Source organism: Monodon monoceros, unplaced genomic scaffold, assembly GCF_005190385.1.
Source record: "Monodon monoceros isolate NGI ecotype Baffin Bay Population unplaced genomic scaffold, NGI_Narwhal_1 Super_Scaffold_18, whole genome shotgun sequence".
NCBI lineage: Eukaryota > Metazoa > Chordata > Mammalia > Artiodactyla > Monodontidae > Monodon > Monodon monoceros.
Genome location: NW_021703774.1, coordinates 130,774,949 through 130,793,164, shown reverse-complemented (window position 1 = coordinate 130,793,164; position 18,216 = coordinate 130,774,949). Strand labels below are relative to the sequence as shown.

The 18,216-nt window shown below is 44.5% G+C and overlaps 1 protein-coding gene across 11 annotated transcripts in view; it reads left to right on the top strand.

The window, feature by feature from the left end:
• The window catches only part of FGGY (FGGY carbohydrate kinase domain containing), a 432,084-nt gene that overhangs the window by 315,404 nt on the left and 98,464 nt on the right, over positions 1-18,216 (top strand). For all 11 annotated transcript variants that reach the window (XM_029226879.1, XM_029226872.1, XM_029226868.1 and 8 more), the window contains 2 exons: positions 6,511-6,585; positions 12,425-12,545. In XM_029226879.1, coding sequence (XP_029082712.1) covers positions 6,511-6,585; positions 12,425-12,545 — 196 coding nt within the window. The remainder of the gene's footprint in view (positions 1-6,510; positions 6,586-12,424; positions 12,546-18,216) is intronic.

Genomic DNA, 18,216 nt, shown 5'->3' with positions numbered 1-18,216 from the left:
GCTCTGGGAATAATCTGCTATCAAACTTCCTCAAGTTGTTGGCCAAATTCAGCTCCGTGCAGTTGTAGGACAGAGGTGCCTGTTTCCTGGCTGTCAGCCAGGGATCCTCAGCTTCGAGAGGCCACCCACATTCCTTGGCTTACTGCCCCCTTCCTCCATCTTCAAAGCCAGCAGTGGTGGATCAGGTCCTTCCCATGCTTTGAATCTCTTTGATTTCCACTTCTACCTCATCTCTCCTGCTTTATTCTTCTGCTGTATCTCTTGACTGACTCTTTTGTCTTCCTCTTCTGCTTTTAAGAGTTTATGTGATTACATTGTGCCCAACTGGATAATCCAGGATAATCTCCCTATTTTAAGGTCAACTGGCTAGTAAATAGTTCCACCTGCAAAGTCCCTCTACAGCAGTGCCCAGATTAGTGTTTGAGTAATCAGGGGATGGGGACCTTGGGGGAGGGGGAAACATCTTTAGAATTCTGCCTATGACATTGTGTTAACACATTTACGTGCATTTCCCATTTCTGGGTGAGTTTTCGGCAATGTGTCCATTCCTGATACTGATACCTATAAATATTTTCAGGGAAATTTGTCCCCCTTTCTCTTCCAGGCTGCTGACTATCTCAGACCTGTTCTCCAGTCCCTGGCCTCTATCCAGAGGTTTTCCAGAAATCTCTCTGATCCTCCTCAATTTCCTTGTTATCTGGTCATCAGCGCCTCCTGCATTATTGACTAAACAAACAGCATTTTTTTGCCCCTTTGTGTTCTGAAAAACTTTCAATCAATTCCCTTGAGCCTTGGATACCCCCTCAAGCTCTGATGACCTAGAAAATCTCAGGACAGGGAATCCTGTTTTCTTGTCTTTTGTAATCTTTAGAAACCCCTTGAGATCTATTTCTAAGCCTTTTTTTTTTTTCTTAGCAACATATATAACTACTTAAATTCTTTTAACAACTAAGAAGGGAAAAACTTAGCTAACTAAATTACTGATATATTTGTTTATAATCTCAACTACTCCAGGGCATATGGACATATAATTCACAATACCAAGGTTTAGGGCAATCATTTCTATAATTTATTGTGCATTAGGACCTTGTTAAAAATGCAAAATTCTGGGCCCACACCAAAAGTTCAGCAAGTTAGGAGTTGGATCACAGGAAATCTGCCTTCAACTCAGATCCCGGGAAAGAGTTAAGAGATGTGCCTAAATTCGCACAGCTGCCAAGTGGCAGCAGGATTTAAGCTGATGTCCAGGATGAAGATCATCTGTCTTTCCCGTTCACAGAGTAAATGGAAGTGTGTAGGTTGATAAGGACTAAGGCTTCTCCAAGGAGTCCTTGCAAGTGAGTCTCCCACTGTCCTATTCCTGGGTGCTCATCAAAGGCACACTGCTTCTCCACACTCCTAGACATCCAGACCTTTCTCCTATGATCCTGATGCTGACGGCCAGCACACTTTCTACCCTACGTTCCCCACCCTGTACAACCACTGGTCTTCAGTCCCCATTGCTAATACCCTGACAGTACCCACAGCATGTTGCAGGAGATCCTTTATTGCTGTATTCCAATTAATGAATGGGATTGAGCCCCTCATTGCAATTCAAGAGAAAGGGAGTGAACATTTGTTAAGAGAAAAGGAAAGAGAATGAACATTTATTAAGCACTACAAGTGTCTAGCTCTTGTCGATTTGGTACAGCTTGCTGAAAAAGTAAGACGCCGTGCAAACGATAGCTCATTTTTTAAAATTAATTAATTATTTTTGGCTGTGTTGCGTCTTCGTTTCTGTGCGAGGGCTTTCTCTAGTTGTGGCATGCGGGGGCCACTCTTCATCGTGGTGCGCGGGCCTCTCACTATCGCGGCCTCTCTTGTTGTGGACCACAGGCTCCAGATGCGCAGGCTCAGTAGTTGTGGCTCACGGGTCTAGTTGCTCCGCGGCATGTGGGATCTTCCCAGACCAGGGCTCGAACCCGTGTCCCCTGCATTGTCAGGCAGGTTCTCAACCACTGCGCCACCAGGGAAACCCAAACGATAACTCATTTAATCACTAAGCACCTTGAAGTATTATTATTCCTATTTTACAGATTAAAAAAAAAAAAATGAGGCTCAGAGTGGTTACAAAACTCACACTGTCCTGCAAGCAATTAGAGGGAATGTTGAGATGTAAAGCCATGTGTCTTACTCCAGAGCACATCATCTTTCTGTTCACCTACACTTCTCTTCTAAGCTCAGAAATCCCAATAGTATTTACATAAACATTTTATAATCGTTATCTAGGAGGTTGAAATTGTCCATTGCAGTTCACATCTCTTTGGCCACCATATGCCGCTTTCACACACCTCTAAATATTAACTATGAGTGTTTTCTATTACAGTCCTCTTTTCACAATAGCCAAAATAAATAAAATGTGCTTACCATTGCAACTCTCCATGGGGTTTCCCCACACATGTCACTCTCTCGCCCAAGCATTCGAAAGAGACACATGCGCATCTATAAGCAAATTCCTTCCACTTATGCTTCCTTCCCAGTTTTTCTTACTGATAGAGCCATTCAGCCTTCAGCCAAGGGTATAGGCTTCTCTGGCCTATCCCAGCTTTCTCGCTGGTTACAAAGCTGCACCTCTCCCAGGACATCCCTGACATTCTCAGGGCACTGCCACCTGCATACCATGACAGCTCCCTGAGGGTCCTCTGTAGCCTCCTGAGTGGTCCACATGGCAGGCACTCCTTAGAAAGTTCCTTCTTAGGCTGACTGCCATTTGATTTTTGTCAAGGTGGGGCTGGGATTCCTGATACTTGAGAGAGAATCAAATGATGATCTGCCCTTCTAGTGTCTCCATTTGCAAGTCAGGTAAGATGTCAAGGAAATAGGGATCCTGGACCATAGTAATTTCACAGTTTAGAGAGGTGTCTTTCACTGAGTCACATTTCAACTCCATGGCCCTGGTGTTAGTGGTGAGGGAATGTTGGAAAGAGCTATGGGAGAACCATGTTTGCTTATTTATTCCCTTTGGATACTGAATACCTTCCATATGGTGGTCCATGTAATAAATTCCTTCTAGAAATTCTTCCCAGGAATAAGTTTGTCTCTCTTGAAGCATAGGTATGTTTCATTTGTCATAAAAGAAAGGCTACGTCATCCATTATATGTCCCTCTTTTGCCATAGCTACTAGTAAGCAAGCTCAGGAGTTAAATTTAGTGCTCATTTACACTGATGATCTCATTCTCAATTTCTGAAGAAAAGAAGCTATCTTCTCTCTCCTTCCTATGATTTTGAAGCTCTGAAAGCACTAGAAATTTAGAGAAGGGCCCTTGCCATCTTTTTGCTTGAATATCAATACTTTGGGGAAGTTCTCATGACTGGGATTAAGGAAGCAAAATCTAGTGATACTGTACCCCTCCTCTCTTATGGGTTCTTACTAATTGAGAAGAATATCAGAGCCAGTTATTGTCAATACAGAGCCCTGGGGTTCCTAATAATAACTTAATAGGAGAATGACTCTTTTTTTTTTTTTTTTTACATCTTTATTGGAGTATAATTGCTTTACAATGGTGTGTTAGTTTCTGCTTTATAACAAAGTGAATCGGTTACACATATACATATGTTCCCATATCTCTTCCCTCTTGCGTCTCCCTCCCTCCCACCCTCCCTATCCCACCCCTCCAGGCGGTCACAAAGCACCGAGCTGATCTCCCTGTGCTATGCGGCTACTTCCCACTAGCTATCTACCTTACGTTTGGTAGTGTATATATGTCCATGCCTCTCTCTCGCTTTGTCACAGCTTACCCTTCCCCCTCCCCATATCCTCAAGTCCATAGGAGAATGACTCTTATATAAAAAGTCAAATTCCTCCCCTACCCCCATCACAGTTTATCCACCTCTGGCACTCGGGACCCTACTGTGGATGGACGTGTGTCTGCCAAGCAGACACACACCCAACCACGTGGAGGGTCACGGCTTGATTCACATCTCATTGATGACCAGCGATAGGAGTCCAGAGGCAGCCTACCTTCTGGGCTGGCTCTGGAGGAGAGCTCTAAACTGTGACCCAATCAACTTTCCCAACAGACCACCAACAGAGATGCTGTTGAGGCCAAGCCAGTTTTGGAGATGAGTTAAAGAGAGACCATTTATGACTAGTGATCTTTACCCAGGACCAATGCACGCCCTGGGGCTGGTTGCTCACACAGGGTGTTCAGCTGAGGGGGGCATAGGGCAGGGCTGACATCCTGTCCACTCTGCTCCTTTTTAAAATTCACTCTTCCAGATGGGATGCCTTTTGCATTTAGTCCACCTGGAGGGAGCACCTTTTTCTAATTCACACGAAGACTCCATATAAGCTACAGGGTGACTACTTTTACTCCAATCTCGTACAAGCCACTCCTCTGATGAGGAAGGGTAAGTGTGGAGTTTGGGGGAGGGGGTAGAGCATGCAGTAAGCAGCTAGAAGTGATGGTCCAGTGTTTTTCTCTCTTGGGGCATGGAGGAAATATACCCCTCCACCTCTGTGAATATATGAGGGGCTGAGGTAGTAAATACTGTCCTCTCATAATTGTATAATATGACAGAGAAGGATAGGACGTTAGGAGAGAGAATGGTGTGCAGAAGGAAAAAGGAGCATTGAAGTGTCCCTTACACATTCAGCAAATATTAACTTAGCGCCACTATGTGCCAGGCGCAGTGGCAAGCATGGGAGATACTGTGGTGAGTAACACAGTCTGTTGGGACACCTAGGTTCGGGCTTCATGAACCTCTGGACTCTCTCTTAAGCAAGTTATTTTCTCCTCTGAAATGAACATCTGTGATATCTGTGTTGCTCGTGTTCTCCTAGTTCTAACATTCTTATTGTTCCTTTAGGTCTCTAGGGACCTTTCTGAGAGATGTTCCTTCACAGAGTTATTGGCTGGGGAACATGCATCTTTAGAGCTCCTTTCTGATTTCTCATTCAAACCTCTCATGCTCCTGTGTGTTCAAATCAAAGCCGTTATTCTCACTGACTGACCCCATGATCTTCCAAAAAAAAAAAAACCTATCAGCAGGTAGCACTACTGAATTTAGGAATACCCCCTTCCGCCAACTTAGATGAGTAATCAGAACAGCTGGAACACAAGTTGCTAAGTGAGGACAGGAAAGAATAGACACTGGCGAAGAAAGCAGGGCTGACCCCGGGCAGAATCACTCATAGAAGACAGGGAAGGTGTTTCTGCTTCAGAATGAGGGCAACGGGGGGAGAATTTTTCACATGATCAATTTGCATTTGAGAATAAGCACTAGCTCCCTTGTAGAGAGGAACAAGCACCATTAGAAACAGGAAGGTTTGATCAGGAGCTATTTTAGCAATCGGGAAGGATGCGATGGAGGCCTGGATTAAGGAGGTGAGTGACAGTGAGGACAAAGAGAGGGGATGGCTTCAAAAAAGATTCTGGAGCTCAAATGTATAGGACTTGGAGACTGATTAAATCCTGGAAGGGAGAGAAAAGTCAGGGGAAAGTGTTCCCAGGTTTCTGGTTTGGGCAGTGGAGTGGTATCTGTGCCCTGTAACAGGCCAAGGCTGACCCCTTAATCCCCACTGGGGGTGGAATATGGAGAGAATAATAAATGGGGCTGGAGCAATGAAGGACAGGGACCTTGGTAGACCACTAGGCTCTCCTATTTTAGTACAGACTGCATGTCACCTCCTCATTGAACTCAGGACCATATACACTGTAGGGCCTGAGAAAAAGTATGTTACGTGAATTAATTTTGTAATGAAAATCTAAAGTGAACTCTGGCGTTGATGCCCACCAACTTCAGACTAGGCTTGAAGAAACCAGCAGTCTTCACCCTCTAGAAATGTCCCAAGCGGACACCTTCATGAGTGGGAGACATGAAAGTGAGACTGTGAACAAGTCTTGAAACTACCCAAATCCAACATCCTGTTCAGTTCTGGAATCTCTCAGAAATTGACATACTCCATATAAGCATGTGGTTCCGATTGACTCTAATGGGATTCCCTGGTAAACCACAGATTCTAAATTATCCCCTAGTAGGTACCACATTTATAGTAGACATGTTATTTTACTCTGAATACCCCCTGGATGCTGGTCCACTGAATTCTGACAGTAGCAGAACTAGGAATAAGATCACCTTTTACTAGAGTGCCACTGCTACGTGTTCATCTCTATAAGCCAAAGAAAATAGGTGTTTGTAATAAAAGAATAATGTTTTTAAAGAAGAAACATATTTAATTCCATGCTAAGAAATATCAAACACAATCTCCTAAAAAAAAAAAAAAACTCCTTATAGTATTTGTTTTATTTTTCTTTAATCCAAGGCAAGGCATTTTCTTTGGGGGAAGAAGGGATACTTTTTCCCAGGTCTGGAGATTAAACAATTCAGTAGTCACTTCACGTTCAGCTTACAAAAAGGGGATTTGCATATGAACTTGTTTCGGCAAGAAAACACATCTGAGCGTGTTTCATGGGAACTATCTCTAACCATGGCGCCATCTCCTTCTTTTCTTTTCTTCATCCCTACAGGTCACCGGATTGAAACTATCTCAGGACCTCGATGATCTTGCCATTCTCTACCTGGCCACAGTTCAAGCCATTGCTGTAAGACAATTTAATGCCATTTTTAAAGAGACTTAGATCTGTTAACAAACTTTAGACCACATACTCCCCAAGATACATCATATGCTTTTGTGACAAAGATTCTAGGGAGCTTGCCAAAAATAGATGCTTGTCTGTGCAGAAGGAAATTCTAAAGGTCTTTACCTGCTTTACTAGTAACCTCACATAGCTGAAAGTTAAAAGGAGTTAAAAGCTTTGAACATCATGCTTACCACCTATCTAATTTGTCTTCTAAGTTCATTAAATAGAAGCAAGCAAGTAGATGCCATGTATGCTTGCATTAAGAAGAGCTGGCGTTAAGATTGTCCAAATTTATAAAACACGTGATATTGTTCACTTTGCAAAAGGATCCAGTCTGGGGTTCCTTTAAATAGTAAGCTTCCTTGGAGCATGAAAATGTTTATTTTTATAATTAGCTGCTCAAATGAGAGGTTTGGATGGTTAGGGAAGGAGAAAGGGGGGAATTTAAAGTGTTAGAAGCTTCTAAACTGAAGATCAATCAAAAATGAAAACAAACTCCTAGAAGCCCAAACATCATTGTCCAAGGACTCTTATTCTCTAGAGGTGATCCATGAGTGAGCTATAGAAGGGTTCTAAACCCTGAAATCACACACGAAAGTTTGCACGTGTGTGCGTGTTAGAAATTGCATTTGAAGGGAGTGGGTCATGCCTTTCAGGATCTCAGAGCTGGTAGGAGCCCCAAGATAACAGTTAATCTAGTGAGGCTTAGCTGATCTGGAAAGAGAATTGGGGACCAATAGAAAGGAAAAAATCAGTTCACTGAATTCAGAGTCAAAATTTATTTTTCAGAAATATACCTATTTAAACAAAGTACTTTTGTTTATTCATGCTATATGGACATATTTATATGCTATTCAGTCTCTTTCTCCACATACCACTTTCATATCCTCACTGCTTCAAATAATAGAATTACATGCATTTTTTTCTGTATATCCATGTCATCAACAAAATTGCTTTTCTTATGTTTTAGATTTATCCAGGTACCAAGTACACGCAATAAGAGAGCAGAACTGGCCAACTCAATTAGATTAAACAGTCCTTCTTAGCTTATAGACCAATTTGACTGTATCTTCCTGAAACAACTATCTTATTAACAGCCTGTCCCGTTCAGTAATATCAGTCAGCCTGCTTTATTTATGGTAACTTGGTCAAAAAAAGACAATTCTGACATCTATCAAAATGGCGGGAGTTGACTACCATGAAAAAATGAAAATGGAGAACAAAAATACGCATCAGTAATAAAGACAGTTATTTAGCAATCCTGCTTTACAGTAAAGATAATAATAATATTGATAAATAATATAGTTTGGGGATATTATGTACCAGGAACTATGCCAAATATTTTACATACGTTATCTGACTTTACCTTATGAGGGAAGTATCATAATCCCCCTTCCGAAGATTAGAATCTAAGCCTCAATGAGGTTAATTAACTTGATCGGTTTCATACAGCTAGTAAGTGGCAGAGCTGGGATTTGAATCCACAGCTTTCTAAAATAAAACTAGGTACACGATGAATTGAGGAGCTTTTTTTGTTTTTGTTTTGTTTTGAATTCTTGAATTTTATTTATTTTTTATATAGCAGGTTCTTATTAGTTAATCTATTTTATACATATTAGTGTATATATGTCAATCCCAATCTCCCAATAATTGAGGAGCTTTTATTTTCTGATCTTAATATCACTGTGTGAAAAGTCTTACAGTGGAATGAGCCACTTGCATTAAAATAAATAATCCTGGAAAATCAGAGCTGTGTGAGGCTCTTCCTTCTGAGTCCATGCTAAGAGGGGGGCATGAAGAACGAGACCACACAGATGAGCCAAGGGGCACCATCCTGTGATGACAACCACTGGTCCCTCTCACTGACACCCACTCTCTGTGCCAGGCACCAAACAGGGTACTACACCCACCTGTGAGTAACCCAGTCAGTAGGTGGGATTGTCCTCATTTTACAGACAGAGGGAACACTGCTTGCCAGGGTCAAACAGCTAGTGTATGGTCGAGTCAGAATCTGAACCTCTCTCTACTCTTAGGCTTTTGCTCTTTCCACGTTACCATGCTGCAATTTTCTTTGATTGCTTTGTAAAAGCTACATGATTGAAATAAGCCTTCAGGCATTCCTGAGAACAGTTTTGATTTGACACATCTTAGACAACATCATTAATTTGGCCAGGATTGTCTCACAGAGGTCCCCTTACTGGTAAGAAGTCCAAGAATGTATAAATTAGGTTAAACCTAATGCAGGCTGAGGGCCTGGGGAGGGCTGGGATGGGAGAAAGCCAACTGCATTTTCCCAAATACTACACACTTGGAAAATCAATTTTGTATGTAATGGGCCGTACAGATATTAAAAGCTATCATATTTATTCTGTCCATTGTTTTAATGACCTTTATAATACCATGAAGAGAAGGCAATTTAAGACAGATTTTTCGATAAGGCTATGTTGTATAGTCAATTGAGCTGTGAGGAGTTCAGTCTGTTTTGCAAAAGTATCTGGGCATTCTGATCTTTTAGTGCCTTTGTGCATTTTAATGTGCATTTTAATGAAGCATTCTGATAACAGATATTTTCCCATGATGTTCACCTTGAAAAAAAAAATGTGTTCATTGACTCTGAATATAGCCTTTACACCTATTTGTTGTGAAGTTAAAGTTAAGCAAATTCTTCTCTGTAGTAATATCTACGGTTGATATTTTGTAAGAATGGGATGAAATTAGAGATATTGTAATGAAGTTAACTTGGGACTATGCAAAACCCTCCATGAAGTGAAATTCTCTCTTGACCAAGCTTAATTGAAGGAACTGTCAAACACCCAGTTTATTCATAGCCTGTTCATCTATAGCTTTCTTTGCAGAATAGACCCTTAAAAAGTACTATTTGCATTTGAAGTCTCTCCATTTGCATTTGGTTCTGTACATTCCCAGTGGAATAGCCTAATTTTAATTTAAATTTCTCTGTGAAAACATTTTTTCCAGAAAGGTGAGCACAAAATCATTTTAGCACAAAGCCCTTTGGTGGGGCATTTAAGGAGGGTGGAGTGTTTCACACAGTGGCGTCTGGGACACCGAAAGGGAAGGCCCTGTAACTAACCGGGCAGCCCGAGTGGGAAATTCCTGCTGACAATGCCACATGGGAGAGAGACAGGCTGTCACAGCCCCTCTGGAGCGAGTGCCTCTTGTTTGGATTGCTTCTTGCCTTTTCCCAGGGAATGTGCTTTGTGTTACTCTCCTCTCAGGCCTGCTAATCACATGAGCCCTCAGGTCTCTGATTTTAGAAACATCAGAAATATCAATTTTGCATGGCATTTCCACGCATATTGGGAGGCAGCTTCCCCTCCCCTAAGGCAGATTGCATGGCTTTAGGCAAACTATAGAAATCCTAAATGGGGATAATAATATGCAGTTTTTGAGTGTTTCATGAAATTAGAGGTGATATTAAGGAGCATAGCAGAATGCCTAGCATAGAGCTAACAACCAGATTAGCTCTCATTTCTAAACACCCTCCCTGTACTGGACACTCCTATGAGCTTCAGATACACTGTCTACAGCAGCAAACTTGTGAGATAGATGTTACTGTATTTCAGCAAGTCTAAGACCACATTTTACATTTTTGTTGCATGTTAGCATTTCAGACAATCCATGGAGTTATCAAATGAAAAATATGGTGTTATTATTCCCATTTTTAAAATGATAATTGAGTCATGGAAAGGTTAGGTATGGTTTTGATTCAAGAAATAGGTGAAATGCCTGAATGCCATCCCAGCTTTTTTTAAATTCAAAAGCCATGCTCTTATCTCCTGCAGATTCATGCCCCTGGAGTACACTAGGGTTACCTGGAATCCACCGACACCAAATGATCCATGGTAGATGTAAGGGCATTTGTAGAACGCCTGAAATTAGTTATAATATTATTTTATATATGACTATTTTCTGGGGAGGTCAGTAGGTTTTATCATATTCTCAAGAGGGTTCATGACCCCCCAAAAGCTTAAGAAAGAACATCTGGGGGTAATCAGCCATATTCAATAAGCAGGATCTGGCCTTATAGGGTACAACATGTTTTAATTTTTTTTTTAACACACTACATCTGTGGATGATCTTTGGAGGCCCAAGTTTTACCTAATCCATATTCTTACCAGATTCACTAATAACTTCAACAAACCTGAAGATCTATGGGCTGGAAATCTTGGTTCTGGACTGCCCCCATCCCTCATCATTTACTACACAGCAATCAGGATTTCACACCCCCCTGGTCCCCAGATCACCCTCTAGCCCTGCCTCTCCCAGAGGCACCCCCTGGCCCCAGGGAGACAGCTCTCTGGAGAGTCCTGTGAAAGAAGCTTCTACATCCCCCCCTGCTCCCCAGGGGTCAGGGGAGCATTCTGATAACTTCCTAAGCCCTCTTCCTTTACTTTGGTTAAGCCTCTGGTGCTGCATGCCCTCAAGCTGAACTGTCTTCTCCTCCTCTGTGCACCTGAACACCGTCTTCCCAGCACCACTGTCACACCTTCAGCGAATCTGTGATACTCTTGTCTCCAGCCCGAACCCCGCCTTCTTGGTGGTGGCACCATCTCTGGCCTCCCAGATCCTTGACCTCCGTATTCTCTCTTGACCTCCTCCTCCCCCTTGACCTTCTCCTCCATCCGCTTCAGCCCCTCACTCCCATGTGCACACCTGGGACTTGGTCATCCCCCAAAGTTGCTTACTCCCTGAATATCTCAAGGGCTATCTTGCCACCAAAAAACCCTCTCCCTCATTTCTCCCCAGAGCCACTTTCTCAATCATTGCCATTAGGCTGCCTCCTGAGATCATATCACAGTTCATCTTTTTTGTTTGTAATCCTTCTCCCATTAAAAAAAAAAAAAAAAAATGATGATTTTTGGACTTCCAGTTTTCGAACTTCCTAGGAAATTATGATTTTTTAGCTACACGAATACCCTAGCTAAAAGTAATGACTTACACATTACGATTCACCTCGATGACCCTATGGTAGTGGTCTCTTGTCAAGCATCAGTAATTTTTACTTTAGTGAACTGAGCAAGACAAGGACGATAGATAACACATTTTCAGAAGAAAGGAAGACACAAGGGCTGAAATGAAAATATGGTGAAGCCCTAAGCCAACCGGAGCATGTGGCTTCTGCATCATCCGAGATCACTAAGGACTAACTGGGAATGGATTCTGGCACTGGAAGCCTCCTTATTAGAACCACTACCTGGTTTCAGGTGGTAACAAAGGTTCTTTTGCCAGCCTGAAGTCTTGTGTCCTACCTTCTTTGTGCAATTCAAGCCCTCTTTCCATGTTTCTGCTGCTGAGTTTGTTGGTGCCATTTCCAAGGAACAAACTTCTTTAGTTCCTCTTTAGGGAAGGGAAACTGACTCAGAGATCTCCAACTGTTATCATTGGAGTAGAGCTGCCAATGACTCCATTCCCCGTACCTCATGGAGGACCTGGGCCATAATGGACACTCATCAAATATGTATTTGAACGAACTGTGTTAATATGCACCATGTTAACGTTGTCAACTCTTTTTGTCAACATTGTATAACTACTGATAGAAGCAAATGGTGCAATGATTCAGAAGATTTTGGAGTCAGGCAGGCCCAGGTTGGAATTCCCGCTCTGCAACTTAATATAATGGTGTGATCACGGGCAATGTAATCTGGAGTCCTGACTTTCTGAGGTAGTGTATCTAGAGCTCCTAGTGTGGCATCTAGTACTGGGTAAACACTTAGTAAATGTTCCCGATCAATTTACCTTTGCTACCGTACTGATGCTTTCTTCTGTCCTTCCCTTTAAGTTCGGGACGCGCCTCATTATAGAGGCCATGGAGTCAGCAGGGCACTCGATCAGCACCCTTTTCCTCTGTGGGGGCCTCGGCAAGAACCCCCTTTTTGTGCAAATGCATGCGGACATTACCGGTAAGTCTAAGAAGAAGGAGAGAAAGTCATTGTAGGCTTGGCAGCAAATGGGCATGGCCAAGATCTAGACAGGGTAGAGAATAGGAAGATATAAGTAGTGTGCCAAATTATTTTGAGTATTTATGTTAAAATGTATTTTTTTTCTTAAGACAGCTATGGTTGTCACAGTGGGGAAAGTGACTTCTATGTGTGTCTAACTATTGGGTCATGGTAAGAAATGAGACACGAGAGGTCAGCAAGGACTAGATCTTAATTCAAGTATTTACTCAACAGTCTTGAGTACCTCTTCTGATCCCCCCCACTGTGGGCAGTATTGAAAATACAGAGATGAAGACATGATCCCTGCCCCCAGGGAGCTCAGGGGCTATTGAAGAAGGCAGACAGCAGACATGTCAAATCCATTGTGGCAAGAGCTCTGAGTGAGAAAAGCACAGGGTATTGGAGAAACACCATGGGCCACCTCGCCCTGGTTTGGACCTGTGACGGTCCACAGCAAGTGACTGGAGGAAGTGATAAGGAGACTGTTTGAAGAAAGATTGCAGAGCCCAGCCATGGTGGAAGCTGTGGGTGTCTGGCTGCAGATGGGGGTTTGGGCCCTAAGACCCCCAAGATCCTGTGATTCCTTCTCGGCTCATCAGAATCAGGGATCGTGACACAGATGGAGAGAATCCAGGGTAATGGGCTGATCTCTCTGTGATATGAGCAGGCAAAAGCAGAGCAGGATCTGTAGTGCAGACCCCTGGGCCCCAAGGAAGGGGCCCTATAGGCAGGAGGCTTGCTGCTGTCCCAGAGGCTGGCCTGGGCTTCCATCCCTCTAGACCTGTGCCCTCATGCCCCTTGCTCCTTTCTCTCCCTGTGTCTCCTGGGGACTGATGTCCCCCCTCCCCACCCCATCCCGGGGTGGCCAGGCACCAGGGCTGGGCAAGGATAGGGAAGTCGGAGAGAACTGGACCCTGCTCACAGCCCCACCTCCAGTCTCGTCTGAGCCCACCCTCCACTGGCCTCCATTCATCATGATCTCTTGCTGTCCCCTGTCCCCTGGATTCCTTACCTCTGACAGCTGGGTGGGTCCAGGTTTCTGCCCCTGACTCTCCCTTCCCCCTCCAGGCCATGCAGATCCCTGCGGGTGAGAGCTTTCCCAATCATGATGGGCAACATTTACCCCCTGCACATCGTGAGATCAAACTAAATAAGTTACTGATCCCCATCTTAGAGGTAGGGAGGCTGAGGCACAAGCCAGAGAACAGTATCAAAAAGCACACAGTCTAAGGGTAAATATATAAAAATAAGTATAGAAATGACTACCATTAACCACGCTCCCACTCTGTGTTGATATGAATCACCCTATTTACATTTAGTCCACACACACCACCAAAAGGTAGAAATTGGTGTCCCCATCTTACAGACAAGGAAACAGGGTCAGTCAGGAAGGTGAGTTAAATTAACTGTCCAACGTCAGACACCCAGTAGGGGCAGGACCACGATTGTACCAGGTGTGTCCAGGCCCAGCATCCCCTACACTATGCTCTGACCCAGGCTTCTTAACTTTTCTGCCCGGTTTGTAACCATTTGATGATGACTCCTCCTTTCCTAAAGTGTCCAAAACCTATGGAAGTAGGCCATTCTGAGGCAGAAAGAAGAAAGACGTAAAAAGGAGCCCAGATTACCTTAGATTTTCCCTAGGAGAAAAGCCATGACTACATTTTATCTCAAAGTCAGCTGGCTTGTTCAAGCACGGTTCAGACTTAAAATCTGATCTGTGAGTGACTTTTTAATTTCCAGCCTCCAAAAAGCCACCAAAACTTCCTACCTGGATTCAGGAGGGGAGATAAAATCAACCTTGGCTAACACATCACCCGAGGGAATGGGAAACAGGGCCCCCAAGAGCAGGGTAGCCTGTGTGACCCAGGTCCTGACTGCACCGCTGCTCCAGCCTTTATGAAAGTGAGTTCTCTTCCAGGCCTCACACCCCTGAGCTGACTCAGAAGCAGGGGTGCAGTGGCTTCAGAGAAAGTTCTGCTTTGGAAACTGTTCTCCTTCAGGCTCATGAATGAAAAGGCTGTTAATCGTTATTTGGATTCCAATTGAAACTGGACCCTTTGTCTCTGACTATGGACCAGTTACAGTTCCGGACAAAGGGGCCTTTTCTTTGGCCTGAAACTCCTCTGCCTTGGGAAGCCGGTGATTGACAAGTGATGGCAAAGTGCATCTGCCTTTAAATGCTTTGGGTTCTGCTAAACTCATTAATGCGTCAGATAAAATAGTTCACATTCCAGGCAAAGCTGCCTTCTTCCTCTCCTTCACCCAGCATTCTGAGAAAAGAACATATTTGCATTTGTTTCTGCAAAAGATGGGTACACAAGCCGGGGGTGTATAGGTAGAGTGTTTGGTGCCTTTAAACATTGTAATTGCTCTAGTTTTCCTGCAAAGAAAGCTGTAGAAAGAACCATAGACCTGGTACATGATTCTCAGGAATAACGTGTGGAAAACACGGTGGAATTTGGGAGATGCTTTGGAGATAGTGTGGAGTAATGGAAAGAGCAAGGGACCAGCTCTGTGACTTTGGGCAAGTTGCTTTACCTCTCTGAGCCTCATTTCCCTCTTCTGAAAGGTAGGGATAATATTATTTCCCTCATATAGATCATGCTGAGGAATAAATACTCACAAGTTTGTGAGCACCAATCTCTGTGCTTCACTTAAAATAGGTGTTCAATAAATGTTAGCTCACTTCTTCCCTGAAGGCAGCCCCACGCCAGAAAGGTGGTGCATTTCAGAAAAAAAGAAGCTAAATATTTTTTAAGCAAATCTTTGCCATTTGGGGAACAGTCTGCTCCTGCTCTGGGCAAGCAGGGAGAGTAGGGTTTTGCCAACTTGGGAAATGTCCTCTACGTGAGGAGGAAGAATCTCGTTGTACCCTGGGCATATAGTTAACTGTGGTTTCAAGAAATACTTGGTGTGTACTAAGTAATTGTAGGTTTCCCTCACTGACTTGGGACTAAATGTTCCTCCTAAATTTTGTTTTGTAGAATTCTGGCAGTTTCCATAGGGGTTTCCCTCTTCCCGCCTTATTCATTATTTCACTCATTTACTCCTTCATGTATTCATTCTCTGAGTACACATGCTGAGCTTGGCACGAGCATGCAAAGAAGAACAATAACGGCCTGCCAAGAGGGCCATTACAAACAGAAAAGTGCTCTCGTGCTCTGACCACTGTCCAGCGAGGACGGAGTACCCAGAGGACGTTGGTGGCAGCGTGAGTCAGATCCAGGCAGAGAACAGATGACACACTCAGATTGGATTAACTGGAGAACAGTCGAATAAAGGGTCTATTTACAGAGGTGTGGGCAGGGTTGAGGGAAACCCCGGTCACCAGGCGGTACCATGGGGCTGCCCGCAGTCTGACCACCCCTAGGCTTGCAAGGGCTGGGGCAGGAGGTGACCCACCTGAGACTGAGGGGCTATGTGAAGAGGGGCCTCGTGGCTGGAGACGAGCTCAGTCCAGGATGTGGCCGGAGGACAAGGGGGCTACAGACTTGGCCCACACGGCAGTGTCCCAGGACCCAGAACAGGTGTTGAGGCCGAGGTGAGAAGAGGGTGGGAATAACTGAGATACGGTAAACATTAAGAATCATAATAGCTAATGCCAATTTAGTGCCTCCTCTAAGCACTTTTAACCCTCACAGCAACTCTGTGAGATCAATGGAAGTTTAACCTCATTTTGCATCTGGGAAAACAGGCACAGAGGAGTTAAGTAACTTGCCTAGGATCACACAGCTAAGGCAGGGAGGAAGCCAGAATTCAAACCCTGGCAGCTTGGCTCCAGAGCACTTTGGGCTGCAACTGGAGAGCTGATGGGGGATCCACCCGGCTCCTCTGGTTTCCCGTTCCCAAGGAGAGGGGCCTGTGAGTAGTTCCTCCCTGCTCAGAGCAGTGAAGCTTTGACAGGGTAAGGAGGGCTAGGAGGCAAACAGCATGTGGAGTGCTGTCTTCTAAAAAGTCCCAGGGCCATGGGATGGTCATGGTCACACCCCCGTCCCCATGATCCCCAGACTCTGCAAAGGCTTGCGGTGCTCTCTCCTGATGCAACCAACACAGCCCTTCTGCGTGGCCTGCTGTCTTTCCTGCCCCTCTGGATGGTTGATGGGCAACCTGCCCCATCCTTTCCCTGTGGTCCACTTTCCAACCCAGATGGAGTGCATGGAGGAGGGCTTCACCCCTCACTGAGATTCATCCTAACAATAGAGGCCACCACTCTCAGGGGCTTATCATAGGCCAGGAAATGTGTTAAGCCCCATATGTGCCCTTTTTCATGGATCCTCACAGCAAACCTGTTATCCCCATTTTACACAGGGAGAAACTGAGGCTAAAGGGTTTAAGTGACTTGCTGAAGGACACAGGGCGAGTGGAACCAGGTCTGAGCTTTTCCCAGAGACCCCACCCCACCTGATACTTGTCAGCAAAGTCTCCAGTGCTGGCCCTGCAGTATGGGGCTGGTATTCCTAAGTCCACTGGGATATGTGTGGGAATTCTTCCCCCTACTCCCTTTGTCTGGGATGGCTGGGGCAGCTGCCCCAGCCCTGGAGTAGGACAGTGAGTTAGGAGATGGTGGGAGCACAGAGGAGGATGTGTCAGGGAACTCTTGCCAGAAAAGATAGGAAGAGAAATCCAGTCTTTGGAAAAATAATGTCTTGAGTAGAGGAAGATCTCACACACAGGTCTGGCCACAGAGCTTACCTCTGTGGAGTTTGGTGCCATCTCCTGATTAGCAAATATATTTATATTTTATGTACTTTTCATTTCATATACACACACATATAAAATACTAAGAATTCTAAATTATTCCTATTCACCTTAAGTCCACTGTGAACCTTCAGCCTCTGGGAGTTGTCATGTGGAGTGTTCCTCCCTGCCTGGTGGACCCCTACTCATCCTTCAAATGCTTGTTTAATCCTGAGCTCCCCTGCTCTGACCCCCTTCCCCATCTCGAAAATTCATTCATTCATCATGTAAGCAGTTACAATGTGCTAGACGCCGCTCTCAATTCCAGGGATTCAGCAGTGGACAAAAAGTCCCTGCCCTCATGGAGCGTATGTTCTAGCAGGCAAGACAGACAGTGAACAAGAGAGGTAATAACACGGTGTTGGAAGGCAATGAGGAAGTCATGAGGCGGGTAAGGGATGTTGTGGGTAAGTTGTCATTTCACTTCAGATGGTCAGGAAAGCTGCAGTGGGGAGGGATGTTTGCACAGACTTGCAGGAGGGAGTTGCCATGGGAACATCTGGAAGCAAGTGACCCAGACAGAAGGAACAGCACAAGCAAGGGCCCTGAAGCAGATTCAAGAAAGGGCAAGGAGGCCGGGCAGTGTGGCCCAGAGGAGAGGGGAAGCCAATCAGGGTGGGAGAAGTGGCACCGATCCTGGAGGGCCTTGTCAGCCTTGGTAAGGGCTTTGGCTTGTACTCTGAGGCCCCTGAAGGAAGGATTCATCACACCCTCTCTCACTACTTCCCTTTCCTTAGTGCATCTCAGTTGGAGATCCAACCCCCTGTGTGGCCTTTATCTCTCTCTCATCCATCTCCCCTTTGAGACCTGAATAGCAGGACAGTCTTATTCATCTCTGTATCACTGGCCCCGCAGAACACTTCGTAAATGTTTGTTTAACTACTTGAAATGG